The following is a 12,017-nucleotide window of genomic DNA, read 5'->3' on the forward strand; positions in this document are numbered from 1 at the left end:
AAGTCTGAAGTTATGGTTTTACACATACATTTCTTTAGATTATGTAAATACTTCTGACAGAATGATAAGAAGGCATCTGATTGGCTGCTGAGAGCATGGTGCACATCCTCTAAGGTACTGGTAGCAACTCCATTTAACCAAATTATCAAAGTTACAAAATTAGTGTGAATAATATCTGACAGCAAGTTGGTGTAAAATATTAATGTTGTGTTGTGTAAATGTGTTAGTGCAGGGGTGCCAGACTCTAGCCCCTGACACCTGCTGGTTTTCGGTTTCAGCTCTTTAACTTATAACGCTCAAGAATCCAAACACCGTCTTCCAAAAGCATGAAAGGAAACTTCACAAGCCTGTTGGGACTGCATCCCTACAGGCCTGGAGTTTGATACACTTGCATTAGTGAAAATTGTTGGAAAACATGGGAGCCACAGTTTACCCCACTAGAGCTGGAGACTGGAGCCACTAGTGCAGGAGACTGGAGCCACTAGAGCTGGAGTCTGGAGCCACTAGTGCAGGAGACTGGAGCCACTAGTGCAGGAGACTGGAGCCACTAGTGCAGAAATCTAAAGCCACTAGTGCAGGAGACTGGAGCCACTAGTGCAGGAGACTGGAGCCACTAGAGCTGGAGTCTGGAGCCACTAGTGCAGGAGACTGGAGCCACTAGTGCAGGAGACTGGAGCCACTAGTGCAGAAATCTAAAGCCACTAGTGCAGGAGACTGGAGCCACTAGTGCAGGAGACTGGAGCCACTAGAGCAGGAGTCTGGAGCCACTAGTGCAGGAATCTGGAGCCACTAGTGCAGGAGACTGGAGCCACTAGTGCAGGAGACTGGAGCCACAAGTGCAGACGACTGGAGCCACTAGTGCAGGAGACTGGAGCCACTAGTGCAGACGACTGGAGCCACTAGTGCAGACGACTGGAGCCACTAGTGCAGGAGACTGGAGCCACCAGTGCAGGAGACTGGAGCCACTAGTGCAGGAGACTGGAGCCACTAGAGCAGGAGTCTGGAGCCACTAGTGCAGGAGTCTGGAGCCACTAGTGCAGGAGACTGGAGCCACTAGTGCAGGAGACTGGAGCCACTAGTGCAGACGACTGGAGCCACTAGTGCAGGAGACTGGAGCCACTAGTGCAGACGACTGGAGCCACTAGTGCAGACGACTGGAGCCACCAGTGCAGGAGACTGGAGCCACTAGAGCAGGAGTCTGGAGCCACTAGTGCAGGAGTCTGGAGCCACTAGTGCAGGAGACTGGAGCCACTAGTGCAGGAGACTGGAGCCACTAGTGCAGGAGACTGGAGCCACTAGAGCAGGAGTCTGGAGCCACTAGTGCAGGAGTCTGGAGCCACTCGTGCAGGAGACTGGACCCACTAGTGCAGGAGACTGGAGCCACTAGAGCAGGAGTCTGGAGAAACTAGTGCAGGAGTCTGGAGCCACTAGACCTGGAGACTGGAGCCACTAGTGCAGGAGTCTGGATCCACTAGTGCAGGAGTCTGGAGCTCTGGTCCTGCAGAGCTGCAGGGTCGGATGGTTCACATCATTACTCTGCACATAATGAATCAATTAAAGTAGCCAATTACGGGTGGATGATTAAGGAGAACACATAAAACAGGAGAACCTGTGGCTCTCCAGGACCAGGGTTGCAGACCCCTGCACTAGTGACAGGATAATAATAGTGATGTGTATATTAAGAAGGCCGCTACATAAATGACTGAATTTATCACATAATTGAACTGGCAAATTGGGCTTCCCGTGCTGTGGCCAACCCCACCCCGCCTGGGAGAAGTTACAGCATTAATGTGATGATGTCATAAATCTAAATAAACTGCCAATACATATGCTTAGTATTTACTGCCAACTTGCATCAAATGGGCTCGTTCAGTACTTTATTGGGAAGCCAGAGGGCAGATTTCTACCAGAGCAAATAAAGCCCTAAACCAGAGGCCACCAACCCAGGGCCACCCCTGACCTAATCCCTTGTTTTTACTCAGGGGATAGCCACCCCTTACCTAATCCCCTGTTTTTACTCAGGGGATAGCCACCCCTTACCTAATCCCCAGCTGCTGTAACAAGAATGCTGTGCAGCAGGTGACAATGACTTTCACATAATATGTTAAACTGAGGTCTTGATCCCATAGTATTCACTGATCCAGGCTCCCCAAATGGACCTCTGACTAGCTTCGGTGCCACCAACCAACCTACCTGAGTGCGGCCATCCAGTTGGCGGAGAACCATCTGTCTGTCGGAGAGGACACAGAGAGGAAACCGCGGACCTATAAAAACCCCCTCCTTTTCTCCTCTGCTTTCATTGGTCGAGGTCCCCTTTGAAAGAATTTGCATTGACCTCGTCAGGCCATTAGAACGAAGTGCCAGAGGCTATCGCTTTGTGTAAATCCTAGTGGATTATGCAACACGATACTCAGAGGCAGTACCCCTCCGCAACATATCAGCTAAGACTAATGCAGAGGCACTATTTAATTTTTCCTCCCATGTGGGAATCATGATAGAGATTCTCACAGATCAAGGCACCTAATTTACTGTATGTCATGGACACTGTACAAATTGTTGGATGTCAACTCTATTCGAAGTAGCGTCTACCACCCTCAAACCAAGTAACTTGCAAGTAAATTTCCATGATATACAAAATTGGGAGAAACTAATTGACCACCTGTTGTTTGGGGTGAGGGAGGTTCCCCAAGCCTCCACATGGGGCCTTTTTTGACCTGTTACAAGAAACTTGGGGGAGGGACCAAGCCAAAGTAAAAACGGAATTCAATACGTTTTGTACCTGCGAGCAAAGCTACACTCACTTGGCCAAGTTGCAAATGAGCATTTGCTCCAGGCTCAAGAACGTCAGAGACAGCAATACAACAGGGAGCATTTAAACTGGGAGACAAAGTCCTAGTGTTACTCCTGTCATCAGCATCCAAATTACTCGCCAAGTGGCAAGGACCTTTCGAGGTCTCACGCTGTGTTGGGGATGTAGACTATGAGGTCATTCGTTCTGACAGGGGTGGAGCACGTCAGATCTACCATCTCAGTTTGCTAAAACTGTGGAAAGAGGTAGACCCTGCTTTGATAGCTACATCGGAGGTCATGCCAGATGAGCTGGGACCGGAGATTCCCAATTTGAATAAAAATAATCTGGTCCCAATTGACAGCCATCTGACTCTAAAGCAGCAGGCAGAGGTAGCTTGATTACAACAGGAATTTGCTGATGTCCTCCCCCCCCTACCAGGAAGAACAAACCTTATAGAACACCATATACATACCTCCCCCCCGGGCACTGTAGTTAGAAGTCCCTTATCGACTGCCTGAACACAAAAAGAAAGTGGTGCAGGAAGAATTGGGCAAAATGCGGACATGGGAGTAATCGAGGAATCCCAGTGACTGGTGTATCCCTATCGTGCTTGTTCCTAAACCAGATGGGCCTGTTTGTTTCTGTGTGGATTACTGAAAGATAAAGCAAAATTTTATGCCTATCCTATACCTCAGGTGGACGAGCTGCTGGATCGGTTAGGCACAGCTACTGGCAGACTCCCTTGTCTTCGGTGTCTAAGGACAAATCGGCTTTCTCCACTCCGTACGGGTTACATCAATTTGTCACTCTACCATTCGGTTTGCATGGGGCACCCGCTACCTTTCAGCACCTGATGGACAGGCTATTGAGACCGAGTGCTGCCTATGGCGCTGCTCATCTGAATAACATCATCATCCACAGTAATGATTGGCAGACAATCATGTGCAGCAATTGCGAGCCGTCCTGAAGACGCTGCGGGGGATGGGGTTCACCGCAATCCCCAGGAAGTGTGCAATTGGGCGGAGGGAGGTACGGTATCTGGGGTTCCTCTTGGGGCGGGAACAAGTTAGTCCTTTAGTGGATAAAACAGCGGCTATCTCTGCTTGTCCCCAACCCAAGTCTAAAATGCAAGTGCGGTCGTTCCTGGGGCTAGCGACCTATTATCGTTGGTTTATTCTGAACTTTTCTAGTCTCGCTGGTTCCTTGACCGACCTCACTCGAAAGGGAGCCCCTGATACGGTTCAGTGGACAGAGCTGTGCCAGGCGGCGTTTGTGAAAATAAAAGCGTGCTTGTGTGGTGGTCCTCTGTTGATTAGCCCTGACTTTGATGAATCTTTCCTCCTGCAGACTGATGCTTCTGATAGAGGACAGGGGGCGGTGTTGTCCCAGGAGGTGGATGGGGAGGAGCGACCGGTGCTCTACATCAGCCGCAATCTCAGCCCCAGAGAGAGTCGGTACAGCACCATTGAAAAGGAATGTCTCGCTATACAGTGGGCTGTGCTGACTCTCCGGTACTACCTCCTGGGAAGACCCTTTGTCCTCTGTTCAGATCATGTCCCCCTCCAATGGCTGCAGAGAATGAAGGACACCCGGTGGTATCTGGCCCTCCAGCCGTTTCGTTTCCGGGCAATCCATTGACCAGGGTCTGCAAACACTTGCGCCGATTTCCTCTCCCTGTAGGGGGGGGGGGGGGTATCAGTCAAGTCGATGCCACCCGGCTGCGTTCTGGCGGTGCATGAGCGTGGCAGGGCTCGGTTTCCAGGAGGAATTCAGGGCAATTAGAGGACCACACCTACTGGTTAAGCAGTCACACACCTGGATTGTGTTACAAATCAGTCCAGGATTTAAAAGTGTGCTTCTTTCCACAGTAGGCGTCTGAGACCGGGAATCCCCCACGAAGGCAAGGCAGAAGTGTGCTGAAAAGCAACGATTTATGATTTATTTTGTCTTTGTTTTAGTTTTTTATTTTAACCCAGATCCTGTGAGGGTGATAGGCGAAGGTTTTTTCGTTTGTTTTTGTTCACGGTGGAATACGGTCTCTCGCTCTGAAAATACATCCCCGGACTTATCTGGAATTCCCGCATCTCCCTGTGTCCCGCTCTTCTGTCCCTACCAGGGTGGTCACGGTGTGTGACAGTGTGGTTGTGCGTTTAGAGTCAAAATGTACATTTTCCTTTGGTTATCATAAATTGAGAGCCACTTAATGAGATATTTTAAAAGCAAAAACTCACTTGAATGCTCCATTTCATTTATTTTTATCCCAACTTTTACAAACAACTTATAATAGCAATTCAAGTGTTCATTTGTCATTCGAATCAACAGGGGGCGACAAATTTCCAATGAACACATATTTCACTGTGATACAAGTCATCAGTTCCACTGTCATAATCCCGGCTGACGCCCAAAGCTCTCGGGTACCTCCATCTGGGACAGCACAAAATCACACTAGCCCACTACCTGACGTAGTCCTTTGTGAGTGAAGGTGATTAAGTTCCATTTTTTTACGTTCTTTGACATCAGGGTAAACTAGGGCACCATACATGGGTATGGTCACCCAGCTGGCGTCACCCATGGAAACTATCCACAGCAGGAAAACTGTGGACAAGTTCATATTTAACTGAATGAAGGGAGAGCATTGTAATTTGTGACTTCAGTTTTTGGCCATCTCATTTCTGATAATGGGCCTTGTGTTTTTTTAATTAGCAGCACAGAGTAAGATACAGGACATTATATAAAAATAACCAACACTTTTAGAGAAAATAGTGGATATCAGCCAATTTCCATCAGGGTCTAATTATCAAAATGCGAGGCTGTGTTTCCATGAATTGCATACTCTATGACCTGGTTGCATGGTACCAGCGCCTGCAGCACAGTACAGTGAGTGCATGGTACCAGCGCCTGCAGCACAGTACAGTGAGTGCATGGTACCAGCACCTGCAGCACAGCAGTGAGTGCATGGTACCAGCACCTGCAGCACAGCAGTGAGTGCATGGTACCAGCACCTGCAGCACAGCAGTGAGTGCATGGTACCAGCACCTGCAGCACAGTACAGTGAGATAGATAAGGTACAGAAAAGGCCTGAACACGGCAGCCTTTCGGGCTTCATTTAGAGAAACCAGCGAAAGCTGCCGAGGGTGGCTGGAAATTTGGACACTGGGTGTCACTGAAGCAACAGCATTGCAGTTTGCACTTCCGCTGGGCACCCCCTGACCCCAACGCTTCCAACCCCGCCCCCCTGGGGTCATCTAAAGGCTGGATCTCCCAATGACAAAACAGAGGATTAACCAAGCCAATAGCCTCGCTTTAGTTCAGATTAACAGTCCCTGCCGCACGCACACACAAACGCAAACACAGCAGTCTTTTGTCTTCTTGATCCGCACACAGGTGCCATGGAGCAGTACAAAAACACAGCAGCAGAGGGAGCCGCAAGCAGGACACAGAGGGACGAGGAAACAGTTCGTCTGTAGACCCCTCCTTCAGTAAAGAGTTCATATCTACACAGCCAAACCCCATCACCCCCCCCCCCTCCCCCAGGAAATATGTGTGGGGGAATATTCCAGAAATGTCATGAAGCCCTGCAAAGATCAGCCCAGTTCAATCTGGCTTCCCAAGCTCTCTCTGCCACGCTTCGCTTGGCACTGCTGAGGACTTGCTGGGATAAATCCACTCTTTCACTTGCCAGTTCTTGCTCTCGTCCCTCCCTACTCACTCTTCCTCCTCCTGCTCCTCCTCCTCTCCCACCCCCCTTCACCATGGATAATAGTCCATTTCAAATACAGTCACCCCTCTGATTTCACACAAATTATTCTCCCCTATGGATGCAGAAATGAGTTTGAGCTGATGGTTCCACACATTAAAAAGACTCATTTTCCCAGAGTTCCACTGACTGTGAGGGAGGGGAGGAGGAGGGTGTGGCTGGGGAGTGCTCCAACACAGCTCCCCAAAGTTCGGGAAAAGAGGTGAATGCCACAGGCAGAGTGAGCGGGTCTGGGTGGTGGTTTGGGCTTGGGGGGGGAGGGGGGGTTGGGGGTGCAGGTTAGATGCCGATGGACTGTAGAACACGGCGCTCGGCTTCGTTCAGGTGACCGGAGAACATGGAGTAACAGGGCTGCTGGGAGAACTGCGTCAGGAAGTCTGTGAGGTAAGCCTGGAAAGAGCACACAGCCAAGCAGGCAGGCAGGTCAGACCGCTGTACGTTCATACCAGTGGTGACCAAACCCTGGAGATCTACCATCCTGTAGGCTTTCATTTCAACCCTAATTTAGCACACCGGACTCCACTAATAAGCAGCTCAATGAGATCTAAAGGTGTTGAATGAGGTGTGCTTTATTGGAGTTGGAGGGAAACCCTGCAGGATTGTAGATCTCCAGGAACAGGGTTGGTTACCACTAGAGACAAGTCACAAAGTATACAGTACAGCATGCAATTCATACTATTTCTATTGAGTTGACTCTGCTTTTAATTGAATAGTTCAGTTTATGATACAGCATGAATTAGCCCATTTATCTCTCAAATGGCTATTCTGTAAATAGCAGTAATTAGCATCATTTCACGCATTGTCATCAAAAGCACTAATAGTTTCAATGCACTTCACACCTCCAGGTCAGAACAATCCAGCGCCAGCGTGTTGCTTATAAGCTCTGGTGAGACTGGCTATGCTTGTTATTTTACTTCATTTTCACTTTTTACTGATTTAACGATGCCAAATACTTAGGCTTTATATTTAGGAAAAGTTAGGAGTGGGGAAATGTAGTTTCAATGACGTCAGAATGATTAGATATTCGATACATCTAGTGACACGCTGTGGCTGTCCCAGTGTATAGCAGTAGCCATGAAGTTAATCATGTTCTTAGCCTTTGACTGACTTTTCCATCTGACACATTTCTCAATAGAGTGCACTGCAATGGGGGCTTACCTGGAGATCTATTTGATAAATAGGATCCTTCAAGGCATCAGGGTCTTCCTCATCATCATCTTCATAGTAATCATCATCTGCACAATGACAGAAATGACCTCTCTCCATCTCCAAAACAATTTAACTTAAAATACAGAACAATACTACGCCTCACTTTGTTTATTAGAGTGTAAGTATGTACTTGCGTGTGTCTGTGGCTGTGTGTGTATGGGTGTGTGTCAGTGTGTGTGCTAGTGTGTGCGTCTGTTTGTGTGTATGTGTCTGCGAGAGTGTCCTCACCATATTTATTAGAAGCAATGAGGTCTGAAAGTAGCTGCCCTGCTGGGCCTTCATCCTCATCTTCCTCTTCCTCTTCCTGCTCCTCCCACATATCTGTTGAATCTGCGGAAACGAGCACCTAGTGATTCAACACGGTCACACAACACTACAGTCGAACACACTGACCCACCCACGAGTGTCCACGCGCGACGGTGTGTGTGAGATCTATGCAAGCGTCAGAGCGCATGAGAACGTGTGTCTGTGTGCGTGTATCCATGCATGCGTGTGCATTTCTGTGTGTGTGTGTGTGCGTACGTGTGTGTATGCATGTGTGTGTGCGTGTCTGATTGTGTGTGTATGACAGTGGCTCTGTTGCGGTGTGTGTATGAGAGCTGCTCTGTTGCGGTGTGTGTGTGAGAGCTGCTCTGTTGCGGTGTCTGTATGAGAGCGACTCTGTTGCGGTGTGTGAGAGCTGCTCTGTTGCGGTGTGTGAGAGCTGCTCTGTTGCGGTGTCTGTATGAGAGCGACTCTGTTGCGGTGTGTGAGAGCTGCTCTGTTGCGGTGTGTGAGAGCTGCTCTGTTGCGGTGTGTGAGAGCTGCTCTGTTGCGGTGTGTGTATGAGAGCGACTCTGTTGCGGTGTGTGAGAGCTGCTCTGTTGCGGTGTGTGTATGAGAGTTGCTCTGTTGCGGTGTCTGTATGAGAGCTGCTCTGTTGTGGTGTGTGTATGAGAGTTGCTCTGTTGCGGTGTGTGTATGAGAGCGGCTCTGTTTCGGTGTGTGTATGAGAGCGACTCTGTTGCGGTGTCTGTATGAGAGCGGCTCTGTTGCGGTGTGTGAGAGCTGCTCTGTTGCGGTGTCTGTATGAGAGCGACTCTGTTTCGGTGTGTGAGAGCGGCTCTGTTGCGGTGTCTGTATGAGAGCTGCTCTGTTGCGGGGTGTGAGAGCTGCTCTGTTGTGGTGTCTGTATGAGAACTGCTCTGTTGCGGTGTGTGAGAGCTGCTCTGTTGCGGTGTCTGTGTATGAGAGGTGCTCTGTTGCGGTGTTTGTGTGAGAGCGGCTCTGTTGCGGTGTCTGTATGAGAGCTGCTCTGTTGCGGGGTGTGAGAGCGGCTCTGTTGCGGTGTGTGTGTGAGAGCTGCTCTGTTGCGGTGTGTGAGAGCGGCTCTGTTGCGGTGTCTGTATGAGAGCTGCTCTGTTGCGGTGTATGAGAGCTGCTCTGTTGCGGTGTCTGTATGAGAGCTGCTCTGTTGCGGGGTGTGAGAGCGGCTCTGTTGCGGTGTCTGTATGAGAGCTGCTCTGTTGGGGTGTCTGTATGAGAGCTGCTTTGTTGCGGTGTCTGTATGAGAGCTGCTCTGTTGCGGTGTCTGTATGAGAGCTGCTCTGTTGCGGTGTGTGTATGAGAGCTGCTCTGTTGCGGTGTGTGAGAGCTGCTCTGTTGCGGTGTGTGTATGAGAGCTGCTCTGTTGCGGTGTGTGTATGAGAGCTGCTCTCTTGCGGTGTGTGAGAGCTGCTCTGTTGCCGTGTGTGTATGAGAGCTGCTCTGTTGCAGTGTCTGTATGAGAGCTGCTCTGTTGCGGTGTCTGGGGGCAGGACAGCGTCTCGCTGGCGTTACCATGGCTCCAGTCTGCAGCTGCACTTCTGGTGGTGTTGGCCTCCACCACTGAGGACAACTCGTTAATGATCAGCTTGAAAATCTTCACCAGCAGAGGGATATTTGTCCAGCGTTCAGGGTCTACAAAAAAATTAATTCGTAATATAAAAAAAACAGACATTTCTCTAAAGCTCCCTTTTAAGGACACCTCATTCTGAAAGAAAAAATGTCCTGACTTAACTAAATAAATAAATAAATAAATAGGCATTCTTGAACAAAACAGAGAATCACAGAAGGGGGAAAATATGAACAGCAGCTAAAATATGGAGAAAAACTCAAGAGGCACACACTTCTCCCATTCTCAGAACAAATACCACCTGAGCACAGTCTCAAGTTAGCCTGCGCTACCTGAGCAGTCTCCATTTAGACTGCGCTACCTGAGCACAGTCTCCATTTAGCCTGTGCTACTTAGGCACAGTCTCCAGTTAACCTGCGCAACCTGAGCACAGCCTTCAGTTTGCCTGCGCTACTTAGGCACAGTCCACAATTAGCCTGCACTACCTGAGCACAGCCTTCAGTTTGCCTGCGCTACTTAGGCACAGTCTACAATTAGCCTGCATTACCTGAGCACAGCTTCCAGTTTGCCTGTGCTACCTGAGCACAGTGTCCAGTCAGCCAGTGCAACCTGAGCACAGCCGCCAGCTAGCCTTTGCTACCTGAGCAGTCTCCATTTAACCTGTGCTATCTGAGCACAGCCTCAGTTAACATGCGATACCTGAGCACAGTCTCCAGCTATCCTGTGCTACCTGGCACTTTGCTGTGATTCACAGGTAAAACACAGCAGACCCTAACCTGCAGACGCCACGGGTGCTTGGCAACACATTGTCGCTCCGGGCCTAAAACCCTCCCTGGGTACTGCTTTAGCAAACCGTACCCCCCCCCCCTCCCCCACGCACTGCGTCCCAGGTGCTGCACTAAGAAAGCCTCTTTGTCCCGAGCGCAGGGGTCATCTCACTCTTGGCACTTTTGGAGCGCGTGCGGATGCCCTCGCTGGCGCTGAAGATCTCCTCGCCCTTCACCACGATGTCCTGCAGCCGCTTGTCGTTGGTGTTGAGTCCGTGCTGCAGCAGCTTACACAGCGCCACCGTGCTGCAGGGAGGGACATGACTTTAGGAACGAGACGCAGTGTTTCTGCGTGGGGGTGCGGGCGGGGGTGGGGGTGGGGGTGCGGGCGGGGGTGGGGGTGCGCCGAGTTCACTCAGGACCTGCCTGCAGGTCTGGACCCAGGCCTCAGCTAAAGTGATGTCAAATTCCTTAACCATCTTGACAGCAGAAAAAAAAAAAGATTTAATCATTTGGACTAAAGACACATTTGGACAAAAAAAATCTAATAATTAATTTCAATAATTTCCAAATAATTGAGAACAGAATGGTCATGACGTTCTGGTTAGTGCAGGGTAGCACCTTACCCAGAAAATCTTCCGGAATTAGCAAAAGTGCATTTCAGATTTTAACCAGCAGCAAAAAAGCATTTCAGTGTGCTTCATAACGCTGTATGTGTATATTTACAGTATTTCAGAAACACATAACTACCCTGTACATACAGAATGTGTATATTTACAGTATTTCAGAAACACATAACTACCCTGTACGCACAGAATGTGTATATTTACAGTATTTCATAAACACATAACTACCCTGTACGTACAGAATGTGTATATTTACAGTATTTCAGAAACACATAACTACCCTGTACGTACAGAATGTGTATATTTACAGTATTTCAGAAACACATAACTACCCTGTACGCACAGAATGTGTATATTTACAGTATTTCATAAACACATAACTACCCTGTACACACAGAATGTGTATATTTACAGTATTTCAGAAGCGCATAACTACCCTGTACATACAGAATGTGTATATTTACAGTATTTCAGAAGCACATAACTACCCTGTACATACAGAATGTGTATATTTACAGTATTTCAGAAGCACATAACTACCCTGTACATACAGAATGTGTATATTTACAGTATTTCAGAAGCACATAACTACCCTGTATGTACAGAACATGTATATTTACAATATTTCAGAAGCACATGACTACCCTGTACACACAGAATGTGTACATTTACAGTATTTCAGAAGCACATAACTACCCTGTATGTACAAAACATGTATATTTACAGCATTTCAGAAGCCCATAAATACCCTGTACATACAGAATGTGTATATTTACAGTATTTCAGAAGCACATAACTACCCTGTATGTACAGAACATGTATATTTACAATATTTCAGAAGCACATGACTACCCTGTACACACAGAATGTGTACATTTACAGTATTTCAGAAGCACATAACTACCCTGTATGTACAAAACATGTATATTTACAGCATTTCAGAAGCCCATAAAAACCCTGCACCCCCAGAATGTGTACATTTACAGTATTTCGG

General features: G+C 48.4%; 1 protein-coding gene across 2 annotated transcripts in view; it reads right to left on the reverse strand.

Annotated features, from left to right (window-relative positions):
* Positions 1 to 5,018: 5,018 nt before the first annotated feature.
* The window catches only part of LOC118207861 (importin-9), a 29,040-nt gene continuing 22,041 nt past the window's right edge, over positions 5,019 to 12,017 (reverse strand). Inside the window, exons 20-25 of one of the 2 annotated variants that reach the window (XR_004761474.1) lie at positions 10,570 to 10,703; positions 9,576 to 9,695; positions 7,986 to 8,087; positions 7,707 to 7,783; positions 5,828 to 6,938; positions 5,019 to 5,759 (exon numbers count right to left, since the gene is read on the reverse strand). Coding sequence is in view for 1 of the 2 variants with exons in the window: in XM_035381994.1 (XP_035237885.1) it covers positions 6,828 to 6,938; positions 7,707 to 7,783; positions 7,986 to 8,087; positions 9,576 to 9,695; positions 10,570 to 10,703 (544 nt within the window). In the remaining variant the exon portion in view is untranslated. Of the gene's footprint in view, positions 6,939 to 7,706; positions 7,784 to 7,985; positions 8,088 to 9,575; positions 9,696 to 10,569; positions 10,704 to 12,017 lie in introns of both variants that reach the window. The other variant, XM_035381994.1, reaches the window with a different exon arrangement.

This window comes from Anguilla anguilla, chromosome 11, assembly GCF_013347855.1.
Source record: "Anguilla anguilla isolate fAngAng1 chromosome 11, fAngAng1.pri, whole genome shotgun sequence".
Lineage (NCBI taxonomy): Eukaryota > Metazoa > Chordata > Actinopteri > Anguilliformes > Anguillidae > Anguilla > Anguilla anguilla.